The sequence below is a fragment of the Aedes albopictus genome, chromosome 1, assembly GCF_035046485.1.
Source record: "Aedes albopictus strain Foshan chromosome 1, AalbF5, whole genome shotgun sequence".
NCBI classification, from domain to species: Eukaryota; Metazoa; Arthropoda; class Insecta; order Diptera; family Culicidae; genus Aedes; species Aedes albopictus.
Window position 1 is genome coordinate 200,489,091 of NC_085136.1, and position 17,652 is coordinate 200,506,742.

At 40.3% G+C, this 17,652-nt stretch overlaps 2 protein-coding genes across 2 annotated transcripts in view; both read right to left on the bottom strand.

Moving 5' to 3' along the window:
• Nucleotides 1-17,652, bottom strand: part of LOC109432158 (calexcitin-1) — a 173,219-nt gene that overhangs the window by 154,619 nt on the left and 948 nt on the right. The gene's annotated exons all lie outside the window — the stretch shown is intronic.
• On the bottom strand, nucleotides 5,185-10,617 carry LOC134285429 (uncharacterized). The gene is made up of 3 exons (XM_062846122.1): nucleotides 10,163-10,617; nucleotides 7,223-10,100; nucleotides 5,185-7,038 (listed from the first exon to the last, which is right to left on the bottom strand). Exons 2-3 carry the CDS (start codon nucleotides 7,919-7,921, stop codon nucleotides 6,562-6,564), a joined length of 1,176 nt encoding a protein of 391 aa, XP_062702106.1. The 5' UTR covers nucleotides 7,922-10,100; nucleotides 10,163-10,617; the 3' UTR covers nucleotides 5,185-6,561.

The following is a 17,652-nucleotide window of genomic DNA, read 5'->3' on the forward strand; positions in this document are numbered from 1 at the left end:
TTATTCAGGATTTCCTTTGATGATTTCTGAAAATTCTTTGAGCATTTCTTCGAAATTTTTATTGTAAATGTTTGTGAAAATTTTTATAGAATATATTTCGGCAATTTATTTTGAGATTGCATTCAGCCAATTTTTGAAAAAAGCCTTATTATTTCTTCAGGAATTCCACTGGTAATTCTTATATGAACTCCTTTGCAACTATTCTGAAAGTTTCAAGATAATTTTGATGTAAATTTTTCTAGTAATTTCTTTGGGAATTTGTCGGGAAGTTTTTTGTGAATTTCATAGGAATTTCTTCAAGCAAGCCCAGTTTATAATTTCTGAATTTCCAATTCAGCAATTTTCGGAAGCAATAGATATAAAAAGAATTATATAATAAATAATTGCAAAAGTAATCACGATAAAATTGCCTGAGAAATTTGAAAACAACTAAAAAAAATCTAAAATAATTTCAGAAGAATAGCCACCGAAATTATTAAAAAAAATCCAAAGAAATTAAATAAATTAAATTCCATTGAAACTACCGCAGAAATAAAAAAAAAAGCTGAAGGAACTCGCAAAGAAATGACCATACTACGGTTTAGTGAAGACGGAGTCGTGGGTTTGAATCCCACCCATCTCTCAATTTGACAATTGGCAATACTCTGTGCCTTCTAATAATTTACAAGTTTTTCCTGTACGTCTCTATAGGATTTCATTAGAGATTTTTCTAGTTATACCTCCTATGCTTTTTTGGAAATTTCAATTATTCGCGAAATTCGTTTAGGAAATCCTCTAGAGATTTATATTTATATAACTGGAATTCCTTGAAGAAGGCAAAGAGGAGTTCCAGGAGTAATATATCTCTTTCTTCTTGGCGTAACGTCCTCACTGGGACAAAGCCTGCTTCTCAGCTTAGTGTTCTATGAGCACTTCCACAGTTATTGACTGAGAGCTTCCTCTGCCAATGACCATTTTGCATGTGTATATCGTGTGGCAGGCACGAAGATACTCTAACGGTCCAAGGAAATCAAGGAAATTTCCAGGAGTAATATTATGGTTAATTTCTAGAGTAATCCATGAATAAAAACCCTAGAGGATCTCCTAGATGAGTCTTACGGAAAATCCCTGGAAGAATCAAAGGCATTTCTGAAAGTATCCAAGGAAAATTGCCTAGAATAATCCTAGCAAGAATGCCAAAAGAAATCTCTAGAAGGATTCCTGCAGGTATCACAATAAGAATTTCTGGAGGAGACCTAGGAGGCATTGCTGAAACATTAGAGGCAGCAGGAATCGCTTATGGAATCCCAGGAGAAGTTCCTGGATGAAAGTCAAGAGGGGTTCCTGGAGGAATAAAATGATAAATATTTGGAGAAATCCCAGGAAAAAAATCCTTCAGGATTTCCAGAAGGAAACACTGAAGGCAAGGCTCCTATAAAGATTGCCTTGATTATTCCCAGCAAGTATTTAGAGGAATACTGGAGAAATTTGTAGAAGAATTCCGGGAGGTATTTCAGTAAAAAATTCTGGAGGAGTCCTAGGAGGAATTGCTGGAAGAATCACAGCAGGAATTGCTTGAGAAATTCAGCTGAAATTCCTGGGGGTGGAAGCTCAGGTAAAATATTATCTCCTGGGCGCCCATTAAAAACACCACCCCCGGCGAAGACTGGCGCTCGAGCCTAGCTATTTAGCACTGTAGTTGGAGGAAATGCCAATGCAGAACCCGTAGCTTCCGGGAAGGTAAGCCCAGCTCCCTGGGTTAGTGGGTTGGTGTCAGGCCCTGCGAGCCAGCCGTAAAAAAGACTAGCACCGGAAAATCAACAAGAGAAGAATGCGAACCGATACCAATGGCAACGACCACAGCGACGAAAAGGGACTTGCGATTGGAAGCTCGGTACGTGGAACTGCAGATCTCTCAACTTCATCGGGAGCACCCGCATACTCGCCGATATACTGAAGGACCGCGGGTTCGGAATCGTAGCGCTGCAGGAGGTGTGTTGGACAGGATCTATGGTGCGAACGTTTAGAGGTAATCATACCATCTACCAGAGTTGCGGCAACACACGTGAGCTGGGAACAGCTTTTATAGTGATGGGCAACATGCAGAGGCGCGTGATCGGTTGGTGGCCGATCGACGAAAGAATGTGCAGGTTGAGAATCAAGGGCCGATTCTTAAACATTAGCATAATAAACGTGCACAGCCCTCACTCCGGAAGCACTGATGATGACAAAGACGCATTTTACGCGCAGCTCGAACGCGAGTACGACCGCTGCCCAAACCACGACGTCAAGATCATCATAGGGGATCTAAACGCTCAGGTAGGCCAGGAGGAGGAATTCAGACCGACGATTGGAAAGTTCAGCGCCCACCAGCTGACGAACGAAAATGGCCTACGCCTCATCGATTTCGCCGCCTCCAAGAACATGGCCATTCGTAGCACCTTCTTCCAGCACAGCCTCCCGTATCGTTACACCTGGAGATCACCACAACAAACGGAATCGCAAATCGACCACGTTCTGATTGCTGCACGGCACTTCTCCGACATTATCGACGTCAGGACCTATCGTGGCGCTAATATCGACTCTGATCACTACCTGGTGATGGTTAAACTGCGCCCAAAACTCTCCGTTATTAACAACGTACATTACCGGCGGCCGCCCCGGTACGATCTAGAGCGACTGAAGCAACCGGATGTCGCCACCGCATACGCGCAGAATCTCGAGGCAGCGTTGCCAGAAGAGGGTGTGCTCGATGTGGCCCCTCTAGAGGACTGCTGGAGTACGATGAAAGCAGCCATCAACAACGCAGCCGAGAGCACTATCGGGTACGTAGAACGGAGTCGACGAAACGATTGGTTCGACGAGGAGTGCAGAGCGGTTCTGGAGGAGAAGGATGCAGCGCGGGCGGTAATGCTGCAGCATGGAACCCGACAGAATGTGGAGCGATACAGACAGAAGCGGAAGCAGCAGACCCGTCTCTTCCGGGAGAAAAAGCGCCGCCTGGAAGAAGCGGAGTGCGAGAAAATGGAACTGCTGTGCCGTTCACAGGAAACACGCAAGTTCTACCAGAAGCTCAACGCATCCCGCAAAGGCTGCGTGCCGCAAGCCGAAATCTGCAGGGATAAGGACGGGAGCCTCCTGACGGACAAACGTGAGGTGATCGAAAGGTGGAAGCAGCACTTCGACGAGCACCTGAATGGCGAAGAGAATGTAGGCACGGAGGACCAAGGCAGCGGAGGAAATTACTATGTTGGTGCAGCAGAGGATGGGAACGAACCAACTCCCACGCTGAGGGAAGTTAAGGATGCCATCCACCAGCTCAAAAACAACAAAGCGGCTGGTAAGGACGGTATCGCAGCAGAACTCATCAAGATGGGCCCGGAAAAGTTGGCCACTTGTCTGCACCAGTTAGTAGTCAAGATCTGGGAAACCGAACAGCTACCGGAGGAGTGGAAGGAAGGGATAATCTGTCCCATCCACAAGAAAGGCGACAAGTTAATGTGTGAGAACTTTCGAGCGATCACCATTTTGAACGCCGCCTACAAAGTGCTATCCCAGATCATCTTCCGTCGTCTTTCACCTAAAGTAAATGAGTTCGTGGGAAGTTACCAAGCCGGTTTCATCGACGGCCGGTCGACAACGGACCAGATCTTCACCGTACGGCAAATCCTCCAGAAATGCCGTGAATACCAGGTCCCAACGCATCACCTGTTCATCGACTTCAAAGCGGCATACGACAGTATCGACCGCACAGAGCTATGGAAAATTATGGACGAGAACAGCTTTCCCGGGAAGTTGACTAGACTGATAAGAGCAACGATGGACGGTGTGCAGAACAGCGTAAGGATTTCGGGTGAGCTATCCAGTTCATTTGAATCTCGACGGGGACTACGACAAGGTGATGGACTTTCCTGCCTACTATTCAACATCGCCCTGGAAGGTGTTATGCGACGAGCCGGGCTCAACAGCCGGGGTACGATCTTCACGAAATCCAGCCAATTTGTCTGTTTTGCGGATGACATGGATATTATTGCCAGAACATTTGGAACGGTGGCAGAACAGTACACCCGCCTGAAACGTGAAGCAGCAAAGGTCGGACTGGTGGTGAATGCGGCTAAGACAAAGTACATGCTGGTAGGTGGGACTGAGCGAGACAGGACAAGCCTTGGCAGCAATGTTACGATAGACGGGGATACTTTCGAGGTGGTAGAAGAATTCGTCTACCTCGGTTCCTTGCTAACGGCTGACAATAATGTGAGCCGTGAAATACGAAGGCGCATCATCAGTGGAAGTCGTGCCTACTATGGGCTCCAGAAGAAACTGCGGTCAAAAAAGATTCACCCCCGCACCAAATGTACCATGTACAAGACGTTAATAAGACCGGTGGTTCTCTACGGACACGAGACATGGACGATGCTCGAGGAGGACCTGCAAGCACTCGGAGTTTTCGAGCGACGGGTGCTAAGGACGATCTTCGGCGGTGTGCAGGAGAACGGTGTGTGGCGGAGAAGGATGAACCACGAGCTCGCTGCACTTTACGGCGAACACAGTATCCAGAAAGTGGCCAAAGCTGGAAGGATACGGTGGGCAGGGCATGTTGCAAGAATGCCGGACAACAACCCTGCGAAGTTGGTGTTTGCTAACCATCCGGTTGGTACAAGAAGGCGTGGAGCGCAGAGAGCACGATGGGCGGACCAGTTGGAGCGTGATCTGGCGAGTGTTGGGCGTGACCGAGGATGGAGAGCTGCAGCTGCAAATCGAGTATTATGGCGGCAAATTGTTGATTCAGTATTATCATGAATTTGATGTGAACTAAATAAATGAATCCTGGAGGAAGAGTATGAGAAGCTGATGAGAGAATCCTTGGATAAAATAACTTTGATAAAAATTATGAAGAAATCACAAGAAAAAAAAGAAGGATTCTGGGATGTATCATTGTAGAAATCTCAGCATAAATCCTAGAAGGAATTGCTGGAGGAAACTATACAGGAAATGCCTGGGAGAATCCGAAGAAAAAATCCTTGGAACACCTAGAGAAGTCGTTGCAAGAATCGGTAAAGGTATTTTGGAAGAATTTATAACGAAGGCCCTGAATGAATCGCAGGAGTAATTTCTGAAGGAATCTCAGGAAAATTTTCGGATGAATTCCAACCACAATGCCAGGATAAATTCGTATAGGAATCACTACAAGAATTTCAGGACGTATTCTAGTAAGAATTTCTGGAGGAATTGCTGGAAGAACCGCAGGAAAAGTTGCTTGAGGTATCCTTGGAGGAAGGCCAAAAGGAGATTCGGCAAGAATTTCTGGAGGAATCTTTGGATAAAATTTCTGAAGGAATTCTTGGATGAGTCCTTGGAGAAATCCGTGGTAGAACAATCAAATTTCTGCAAGAATCCCAGGAAGCCTGGAAAGATCCCAGCAAAAAAGCCAGGAGAAAGCTCTAGAAGAATCCGTAGCATAATTTCTAAAGTTCCACAGTTATCTGGAGGATTTCTTAGAATTCCGGGAGGTATCATAGAAGTAGTTCCTCTAACAAATGCCTGGATGAATACCTACAGTTCTCCTTGAAAGAATCGGTAGAAGTATACTGGAGGAATCCGTGATGGAATTGCAGGAGGAATTTCTGGAGGAATCTCAGGAGGATTTCCCGAAAGTATTGCATCAAGTAAGTATGCCAGGAGAATTCCCTAGAAGTATTTCTGAAAGGAGTCCTAATGGGGATTGCGTGGAGAATGCTAAGGGATGTTTATTGAAAGAAAAATCGGTAGGAATCCATGAGGAAGCCTAGAGAAATCACTGTATGAATAGATAGATGTGTTTCTGGAGAAATCCATAGAGAAGTCTGTTAATTGTTCTTACCAATATCGTAAACGCCAAAACGTACAACAAGTATACAAGTAATTCTGGGTGTGCTTAAGTTTTGTTGAAATGTGCCATTAATAAATATTAGAATTATTGTGTTAAGTTTTTAATTTCAGGTGTCTGTCAATAAAAAAATCTAGGGGGTGCCAAATGTGTTCCAGGGGGTGCCAGGCACCCTTGGAACCCCCCCTAGCTACGCCAATGACGGACCGGTGTCCACGACGCAAGCAGTTAAAACAAACATCCCGAGCAAAGTCTGACAGCAAATTGAAAACAAATTTTGATGTTGTGATATTGCAAATTTTGATAACTCAGGTTGTTGTCGTTTTGGTCGTTTTAACGGTTAAAACATCAAAAATGAGAGCAGAAAAATGTTCCCGTAGCAGCAAGCTGAAAACAATTCCTGCTATCAGTGATAGCAAATTGATAACTGTTTTTGCTATCAGTACGAAGAAATGGAAAAATCGTTAAATATATGAGTTTTTCGATTGATATTAAATCCTAAATGCCATAAGATAACTACACTAATGGTATATTCCTGAAGTTATTATACAAGATTGCCTAGAAGCTATGGAATAACTTAAAAACTTATTTTTTAAATAGTTTGAAGTGACAGCAAAACGAAATCTAAGTTTGAAATCAAATTTAGTCAAGACCAACTGATATCAAAATGTGATATCAATTTGCTGTTGAATACAAATCAAGTTGTTGATTTGCTATCATTTTGTTGTCAGATTCTGCTCGGGATGTGACTCTCTTACCTTCGCGACTCTGTCCGATACCGACAGTTTCCGAAATTCAGGACAAAGATAATTGAAATGATTCCTGCCACAAAACTGACAAAGCTCCACGTTGGAGTCGGAAGTTGTGGCATGAACCTTCACGTTTGCAGGCTTAACAGATTGTTGAGACGGTTTCGATGGATGTGACTTAGCTGTCGTAGGATAATCTGCTTCACAACGTTCAAGGACACGGCATTGTTCCTTCAGGAATGTCAGTGTCCTGTCAAGATCGGGCAACTGACCGTGGGCAAGAGATTGCTCCCACTGCTTACGAGTGGAAGGGTCAAGACACGAAGTCAAAATTTTGTTAATGATCAATCCCGTTGTCCCCTGAATTGGTTGCTTCATCACCTTAAGGCCCTCGACGTGCCGAGTGCACGTGTCCACCAATTCACGCAGTTCTTTATAGGATTCCTTATGTCGAATTCGTTTTTGAACCTGGGTTGGAACTGGATTGGCGGAAAATGTGTAAACAAACAAACGTCAAACAAACTCAAACAAACTTTAGTACAAGCGAAACCGAAGTCGGGTTGGGGTTGAAACTGTGATCTCATCCAGTTCCAACCCAGGTTGGAACTGAATCAAAAACGAATTCGACATTAGACATCTTTTTCATAGCTAGAAGCCCGTCTATGTGAGTGTCAATAATGACTCTCGGGTTTTCATACCTGTCAATCAATATGTCCCAAGCATGTGAATAATTGTTATCAGAGAGCGTTTTGGCATCTAGAATGCCGGAAGCGGCACCAACTAGTGCTTTTTCTAGATGATGCAGTTTGATAGCATCGGAATCGGAACATCGGCTCATAATGTCTTGAAACATTGACTTGAACCGAGGCCAGTTCTCATAGCGACCATCGAATGTAGGGATGGGTGCTTTGAGCGGCTGTTGTTGAACGATAACTTGAGTGGCACTAGCTGGCGCAACGGAATTTGCTTGGGGGGAAATGGCTGGTTTACTCAAGCCATGAATAAGATTTTCCAACCGAACCAAACAATCGGTGTGGAGCTTGTCGAATTCATTGAGCTTTTCATCTTGCTCATCGATTTTACTAGGAGGGGTAGCACAAAGAATCTCCTTATGAAATTTCAAATATTCGGTGTAATGACCTTCTAACTTCTTATCAAACACTTTGAGTAAAGGTAGACTCACCTGAGAGGGATCTTGTTCGGCGTTTTCCAAGGCATTGGATATCAAAGTTACCTTACCTTTAACCTGGCCACGTTGGTGGACCAGAGACTTAACCTCCTCCATGTTTTCCTTCACGGTTTTGATCGGAGTTCGACCGACGGACATCGGGATATAGGATTGTTACTACAGGAAGATCAACCGAAGAAACACACGATGATGCCAGACGGAAAAACACACACCTTTTTCTGCGTTCTAGTTTTGATTTTCTTTTTACTGTTCAGTTACTGTTCACACACACTTCAACGGTGACTGTTCTCACCAACTAGGCACAATGTTCGTCTTTTCACTTTCTCGGAGTTTTCTTCATTTCACTTCGGCGGAAAGCAGGAAAATCACCCGCGGCTCGCGGACTGCATTTTTCACTGATCCGGAGCAGAAGGACCACTATGTTGGCCACTGCCAACGTGTTGGATGACGGCGGATTGATTTCTTGCTGGCCCACTGCCAGCAAGAGACGGAGAAAGCAGTTGGCACACTGCCAACTACGCTCGAACCAGGATAATCCGCGTTGGCCCACTGCCAACGATTCGCGACGGAACAAAAGCGCAATTTTGCTAGACAATCTGCTCGTCGGTGTCGCTTGCTCAGATTCGGTAATTTAATTTCTGAATAACTTAACTCCTGCGTGGAAATTGAGCTGCGGCGACACGACAGCGATCAATCCAGCAAAACGGCATCTGTTGAAGCAGGATCAGGAACGAGGCACACAACAGGAACATTCTGCTTCAAAACTGGGCACTTTTCTTCCGGAAAATAACTTTACGATCGGTGTTCACTTAGTAAAAATTTATTCACGACTGATCCTGATACATGGTTTGGGTTGATTTTTATAGGTTAGCCAGTTTGAAAATTAAGACGCAATAAAAAAGACAAGATGTACAAATTTTAATAAAGCAATTCGTGATTGGCTGGCTGTTTGAAATTCAAATTCTTACGTGCTAGTGTTAGTGGATGAAAAGCCGTTACCACGGCTGGCTCGGGTTAGTAAGAGAGAAAAAAAACAAGGATGGGAGAGGAAAAGGGAACATTGATAGCTGCTGTCATTCTGCACGGACGGTGCCTCATCGGCGTTAGGGATACCCATTATTATTCGCTGTTGCGAACACTGACCCTACGAGACCCTATGAGTCATCGATGGGTTTCGGCAACATAAAAAAATAAATCTTATATTTCAAAGTAGTCAAAACTAAACAGTACGTTTGTCTCTATACTTCTAATTCACGAGTCATTTTGTGTAAATTGTCCAAATGTTGCGTAATTTTCGACCGTCTTGTAAAGTGAGGGTGTTTTTAACTGAACATCAATTCCAGTACCAGCTTAAGCGCCAACCTTGCAAACTACAAGGATGCCAATACTGTGTGTCTGAGCCCGACAAACCCGAGAGAGACACTCAGGGCAGGTTCTCAATTTACCGGATTCCCGACTCGATTTCCCGAGTACTCAATCTACTCACACTTAGCTCTCGCCAACGAAATACCGACCTTAACTCTCAAACCTCAGTACGAACGCAATAATTAAAAAATCTAATCAAAACTCTCCTCGCTCAAAATAAAACGAACCACCACTAATATTTCGCAATCGACGCTAGGGATCAATTTGGTATCACGTTTATTGGTACTCACAATCTACCTAAACCTAGCTATCCCTATATCGTTCGGTGTGTTTGTTCGTGGCTTATCACTACAGGTACCTGTTTTCCGTTGCGGCCGATGATGATGCTCCTGTGCTCTTCTCGATGCTGCGCTCCTAGCTTGATGGTCTTCGCTAGACCCCGGTTTTCTCGACGCCTTGGATTGTTCACACGTGTCGCGTGGGTGAAGCGCACGTGGTCTCCACGATGGGTCTACGGATCTTCTTTTCGGATACGCGCTGTAGATTCAGTTCTCGAGGCTTATGTCCGGGTGCACGGGGGATCTTCCGCGATCGTTGCTCGATCGACCTACGGCCTCTGCCGAATCGGAAGGGGGAGATGTTCTTCTGATCCTCCACGTTGCAAATCCCCTAAACTTTTGCCTCCGCGCACTTTGTAGACGATCCAAACCAGCTTGTAACGACCTCTGGATCTAATCGTCCCTCCACGGCACGTGGAGAAGGCCCACAGGTTATCCTACACGGAAAAAACTAACGAAGACACAAAAAAGCCACGTGGTGTGGCTGAGCCACCCACACACACCATATTAAAACACACCGTTTTCTACTGACATAACAAATCTTTACCTTTTCTCTGTGTCGATCTTCGGAAATACGAGATCTTGTCTGCTATGGTTTCGGGATGTCACACTATCTATGCAAAGATTTATCTAAGGTTTAGTACCATCTTGACTATACACAGAACCATCGATTTACCTACGTTCAAGGTGTTCTGAACACCTCAGAATTCACCTTGTAACACTCCCGATAATTTTGTTTCTCCTAACTTCACTAGGTAATCTCTAGTTAATCACTAGTTAGTCGCTCTCACTACAGCTCTAAGCCGGTCACGCTAAAACTTGCCTTTTGCCTTTTCTTTGGCTTCACTACTTAAAAACGCCTGGTAGACTACGTCTGGATGGTTCTGAGCGAACTTTAGAAGTGACCGAGTTGTTCAAGCGAGGAGAATAAGATGGGCCCATTTGGCCTTATAAGTAACTAATACCTACGCGATCTTTGGCGGAAGTTAATCGCTTTGGGTTTCATCCCCAGGATCTGTCCTCTTTCCTCCAATGAAACCTCAAACCTACATCTGATTGTCTGTCTCGTTTTTGATGTGTCATTTCTTTATCATCGTTATCACGCGGTTCACTCGGTTATCCGAGCACTTGTGAGCTTTTGTACTAAAAATTCATTTAGAAATTCAATTTGGACGGTGATATGAGGTATACACAGTAAACGTTCGATTTCATGACTGTTACAGTCTCTATTATTATTTTCACAAAATTGGTCATAACTCAGGAACGGAGAAAAACCACATCTTGAAAATTTTACAGAACATAGCTTGTAAATTTTCCTTTTTTTATCTGTATTAACGAGATTTTTAGCCCAGGGCTAATTCATCTCGGGACCCACGCTTGACTTCCCTTCCGAAGGAAGAACCCACATTTTGTGAGTTTGTCGGGAGTGGGATTCGATCCCAGGACCTCGGCGTGATAGTCAAGTGTTCTAACCACCACACCAGGCCGCTCCACTACAATAAAATTTCCATGCAAAAACATATTTTTTTGGAAATTTTCCGGCCTTCGTTTTTCCGACTTTTTCAACCGATTTTCCTCAACAAGGAAAAGTTTGTGGAAAATAATTTTCATTTTGTATTTTTTTTTTTTAATCTGCTTACGATTGCTTCGTTCTTAGGCTATGATTTTTTAAACAAACGGCTCATATAGCGCATCGGGACAATTTTCACAAAATTGGTAATAACTCAGGAACGGAGAAAAACCACATCGTGATTTTTTTTAGAATTTGGCTTATAGAATTTCCTTTTTGGATTTTTTCCGGATTTCGAAAAAAGTTTTCCGACTATTCCAACCGACTTTCCTCATTAGTGGAAAATTTTGAGGAAAACCATATTTATTGTGTATTTTTTTATTGCTGGGAAAATTTGTTTATGGTTTCACAAAATAAAATTGTGTCTACGATGCTTCGTTCTTGAGTTATAATTTTTAAAGTAGGTGGTGTCTGTGGAAAATGTTTGTTTTCCACTAGAGTTTTCCGGAAAATTGGGCGACCCTGATTCTTTTTTTTCAATTTAGTTTTTGTTCGTATATATGGTGTTCAATTAGTTCGGATACACAATCAAATTGAATTAATTTCCCATCTGTAATTAAGATTTTCAAAGTGAATGTATTAATTAAAAGCTCACATGATACTGATAAAGTACAGCATATGTTTTGAAATAAACTGCCCTTCATCATTTTATAATAATTGCAAATGTGATAGTTCGTCTAGTTTTCATTGAGTAATGGTGTAAAGTTAAATTAAATAAGGTTGTTGTCCTCAGCATAAGTGGTAGAAACCAGGGTCGTGCAATTTCGAAAGGAAAACATGACGTACGACGACTGTAGCAAATCGTTTTCCATGCGAACGGACTGCTGTGATGCTTCATCTCTCACCCAGCAACACACTCGTTCGTTGCTGCTACAGAAACAAGTGTGTATGAAACATGGGATGATACACTTGGATTTTCGTTTCATTTATGAGTCATTGAAATACTTCAACATGCTAAAAACACTATTTAAACCACATTTTTAAATAGTGGTGCACGCCAATAGAATGATAATTATGTTTTATGAAAGAGGATAACAAATTCGACCACTTAAATCCAATTAACCGGCGCCCGTAACCATTGAGAGACTAGCGCGCACCAGTGAGACACTAATGCTCTGACGGGTGAAGCACAAGCAATGCGACCGGGTGGGAGACTACCGAGTGCTACGATGAGTGGAAAAGTTTTTTTTAACGACCGAGTCATTAGAAAAATGTATGAAACACTTGAAGTGACTCATTCAAATGTTGCATGAAAGTGTATCATTGAAACGAAATTGTACGCCCCTGGTAGAAACTATGACCATACGGAATAATCTATAAGATTTAGATTGGCTGAAGTACGGAGTCATTTTATCGTGATTCTTAAAATTGCTAAAATTGTCACTGTACCTGTTTTAATGATTTTTGTTTTGTAAAAAAAGCAAAACTGCGTTATATTTCTGTTTAACCCAGAATTATCTTTTCCAAATCTTGATTATATCCCTATTGTGGCAAATTTTGACCAAAATTTGCTTTGTGTAATGTGGTTATGCCTTTTTCATAGAAACAAGCACAATTTGACTACAGCCAAGGGCTGAAAGTCTCTCTAAGAAAGACAAATCAATCAATCAATCACAATTTGACTATAATTGCAAATTTATCGCCATATCATCACTGAAATAGCAGTGTAAAGCTTTTGTCTAATTATTTAGTTATTTTTATTTAGTATAGTGAGATGTAAACTCAAAAGTCAACGTTTTAAACTTCTGTAGCATGCGATAACAACGTACAAAATGGCATTGAATCTTTCGAAGCTAATTCAGGTTTTGAATTGGCTTTTATCATGCAGGTGTTTTGCTCAATGTTTTAGGTAAAGTCGCCATTCCACAACACTTTTCCTTCTGATTCAACATGTTAGAGTTGGTTGCAGTTTAATTTTTCCCCAAAAAGCTGTTCAGGAACCTCTAAATATTTAATTTATTCTAATCGACACTAAGCATACGTCTTGCAAAAAGTAACTAAAAAATGGCAACAATAGCAAAATAGGATTCCGCGCTGTAACAAGTATAGTGATGTTCGATATACACAAGGATTTATCTAGCAAAAATGCGTGTTAGACGTTTTATGACAAGTAACCTTATTATATTTTTGGTACAAATGTCCCAAATGGAGGATAACGTACCTCTGGAGCCGGCCTTCTGATACCTGAACCTTATTATATAGTTATTTTGATTCATAAACTGTAGGTGATTCATAAGTAAGTGGTTACTGTACGCTCTAGAAGTTACCAAAACCATTTTATAATATACAGAACAGCCCTTAATATTAGCCAAAAATATAAAAGTTTTGATTGCCCAGGAAAAAAAAACACAAAAATGCTCAAACTATAGCCCGTGTTAAAGCGGGATTGATTATTAGAGGGTTAACGGTTCAGTATTGCAAAAGCTTCCAGTTTTTATTCAAAGAACTCCAATGATTTTAAGATCGGTATTCAGTTTTCAGTCAACTTGGTATACCAGGTTTTTTCGAGCCAGTCGTTTAAGTCATGCTGATTCCCTCTATAAATCCATACTGAAATTTTGATGTTTTTATCATATTGAGAAATACAGTAATATATTCATAATTCCTCCAGGAAGTCTCAAAATTTAAACGCCAGGCGATTTTCTGCAGAAATTCCACTTAAAACTTTTTTTTTTTTTTCAAAACACTCTACTTTTCGCCAACTTTTTAAAGGTTAGAACTAAAGCAACGCGGCGCGACACGGACACAACACTTATCGTTCTTACAAACATAAAAAGTAATTGAAGTAAATGTTTAATTACTTTTTATGTTTGTAGGAACGATAAGTGTTGTGTTCGTGTCGCGCTGCGTCTTGTGTGTGTGTTCTTACGTTAGCACGAAACCTAAAAAAATGAGTTAGAACTAAAATTTTGGTTTTCTTTTGTTTTTCCGTGCATAACTCCGCTAAATATCCAGTGAACGTCTAGATCCACTCATCTCTTATACCCCCATTGAATTTGCATTCCTTTAAATTCAATTTTCTAAGAAAAAAATGTTCTCGCTCAAGCTTTATTCGTGATTGATGGCGTATAACCCGCCATAAACCTATCATTGGCCTGTTTGTAGTTTGGCCACCAAACCAAACAGTCAGCCAGTCATTTGAGTGATAACCCAACAAACATTTTTGTTGTACAACAGTGGAACAAACCACTCTTAAACAAACTTTAGCTTAAGAAACTGTTATTCAGCTTGTTCTGTTACTTGGGAATTCATTCAAATATCAAGGAGTTGCTTCTCATTTTTTAAGAGAGCCCTGTTTGACTGAAATCGTTTTAAAAATTACTTTTTGCAAAAAAAATAATGAAAACATTTGAGTAGAAGCAAAAACGACTGAAGAGAAGAACGCCTTTGAAAGCCCCTGGAACACTCCTGGAGCGCCCATGAAACATAAAACCGCTTGGATCTGAACTCCTCGGGAACGCTCTGAAATACTCGTGAGATCCCCTCAACACTCAGAATATCTTTGGAGAACCCCTGGAACACCCTTGATACCCCTCGAAAACCCCTAGAACCTTTCTGAAGCCCTTTGGAATATCCCTGGAATGCGCCTGGAACCCCTTGAGATGCACGATTAGGAAAAATGAAAAACCAAATCTGGTAGTCATGCTAAAAGCTGAAGTTATGCCAGTGTTCAACAATTGGATCATAGATGCATAATGATAGTGTGATAAAGATTTTTTAATGAAATAATAATTAAAATGCGATGTTAACCAATGTTTAACTGTAAAGGTAATCCTATCAGTTCTTGTAACTATGGTGTGAATTTGATATTTATGGTCTAATGTCCAGCAAAGCTTGTTTTGTAACAGTATTTTTCTAATTAATCTTCAGAATTGTCCAGTTTTTGTGCCATCATCGGTACAATTTTTAATCAACTTTTTTACGTCAAATTTGTATAATTTAGTAACTTAATTAGTACAGTATCGCGGCATACATGTATACGCATCAACATCATAAGTTTACATTGTGGAGAATTAATTATGCAATATTTATAATACATTTTTCAGAAACTGTTCAACATTTGGATAGTGTTCAACAATTGGCAAATCACCCTATCTGGTTTTATTTCCATTTTTTTTTTTTCAAAAATAACTTCGAAGAAGTTCTTTTAAGAATCCAGAACTTTTTTTTCTGAATATGCATTTAGAAATTATTCCAAGAATTTCACACAAAATTTATGTTTTTCATTTTTCCAACAAACTCCGTGAGAAACTTGCTTAAAATTTTAATAAGAAAAATAGTTCCTCTATAACGTTAAAAAAAGCCTTCAAACTTATGTTTTAAATATCCTGCAATTATTGTACAATGTTATTTCTCTGTGTTCAAACATGGATGTGGACTGTTAACGACAGAGAAAATTGGGGATTTGAAAAGAATATTCGGTGCTTTATTAGTATGAGATTGTTTTTGCGTTTTACAGCAGTAATGTTTAATCTTTTACCTCTTCTTCTTGGCATGACATCCCTACTGGAAAACAGCCTTCTTGCAACTTATGGTAAATATGGTCGGCAGAAGACAGTGGACAACAGCGGAAGCGAAACCAGCTAACGCAGGTAATTCTATTTCCGTTGCCTTCCTGCATCAATTGCCAAAGTTTTCTAAGCCGAAAATATCCACTGTCTTTGATGGTATTGTTGTGGAAGAATCCGTAGAAAACCAAAAAACTAAAAATCACAAGAGGAAACCTTATAGGAATCCTTCGTGAAAATTCAGGGGAAATTTCAGGATGAATTTCCCGTGAAATTAAAGGACGAAACCCAACAGAATACCTGAAAGAATTCCAAAAGTTATTTATGTAGAAACCTCTAGAAGTTGAAATGCTTTAATATATCTATTTTACAAAATCGGAAAAAGTTCTCAAAATTTCATAAAACTTTCTTACTAACATAATCAGATGTTTTCTCGCAATCTGTAAATTAGAATTTACACATTTACAAACCGCAATGAATCGAAACACACTTTGAAAATATCACATTAATTTGAAATTACATTTCACTTGAAAAGGGGAAATGTAAAAAAATACTCCTCGCACAAAATTCTATTAGTTTTTCTTCACTCGTGCCGCGGAATGTCCTCGCGGACCGGATCCAGCCCGCGGGCCGTACGTTGGGCAGCCCTAATGTAGAAGTTCCTGGGGAAGTTTCTGAAGGAATTACAAAAAAGGGATGACTGGAAAAATAAGAATGGATGTATTTGAAAGAATTCTTGTAATAAAATAAAACCCTGGGGAATTTCTGTAAAACACTAGCAGGAATTCTTGGAAAAGTTTCAGCAGAAAATTCTGGAGTAATCACATCAACTAGCCAGTCTTGGTATGTTGGTATGAACTACCAACCAAGCCGATCAGTTTCAGTGCAGGTCGTACGGCAGAAGTTTCACGCATTCATTGTGTTCGTTCAATAAATGGCCTTCATACCTAATTCCAACTTCCATAAATCTTCACACTTGTTCGCAGCCTAGCGAATACTATCATTTCATTATTCACTTTAATCTCCACTTCCTCACACGCTGAGTAGAAAATGACCGATAGAGCCATAAAATCATTAACCTATTTATATAATTAACTTAATTTATATAATCATAAGTAAATAAAAACAAGTAAGGAATTATGGAGTTATTATAAAGTTATTATTAAATTATTATAGCAGTAGCTAATGGTTCTGCCGAATATTATTATTTGCAAAATCCAGAAATTTGAATCATGTTTCAACTAATGTTTTTTTTTTCGTTTTTAGGAACTTAATCAGCTGTTGTTTAAACGTCAGTAATAAAAATGTTCGTTAAACTTTATTATTATATTTATTGTAGATTTGAAATAACTTTTTTTGCAGTGAAATTTTACATTATTCGAATTTTTGTGGATGAATTTGATTTATAAGAAAACACTCGAATTACTCTTTGGAATGTTATTGTTAAGTTCAAGTAAGTACCCAATGAATAAAAACATGGGAAAGGTTCAAACAGCAATTATAAGTTCTAACAAAAGCTTACGTATTCATTACGTAAGCTTCTAAGAATGTGAATCACACAACACAATTCCAAATAAACACACAATATATTTAACATACTTCTCATATCTTTATATTCTAATACTTCTACAAAATATTAAACGTTGTTTTTAGTGGATCACCAATGTAGAATTTGAAACAAGTGATTTAATAGCCGTCTAATCACAAATGTTTGCATTTGCATACCACGGTGTCAAAATTTCGATTATTATCGAACATTCATGTACCACGGATTTTTCTTCGAAAATGATTAGTTTTTGGGCTATATAGTCATAATCGGACAACTAGAAAATATTTCATCGGCGAAAATTTTTCCATACATTTTGTATGGGACGTTTTTTGGACTAGAATAGTAGTTATTGATTTTTAGTATGGAAAATAGCCAAAACTCACCTAAGTCAAATTTTCCCCGATAGAATATTTTCAAATTTTGCATTTATACATTATAGCCGAAATTCTAACATTCTATGAAGAAAAATCCGAGGTACATGAAAGTTCGATAATAATCAAAATTTTGACACCGTGCATACATTCTCGCGTTTAGTGTCT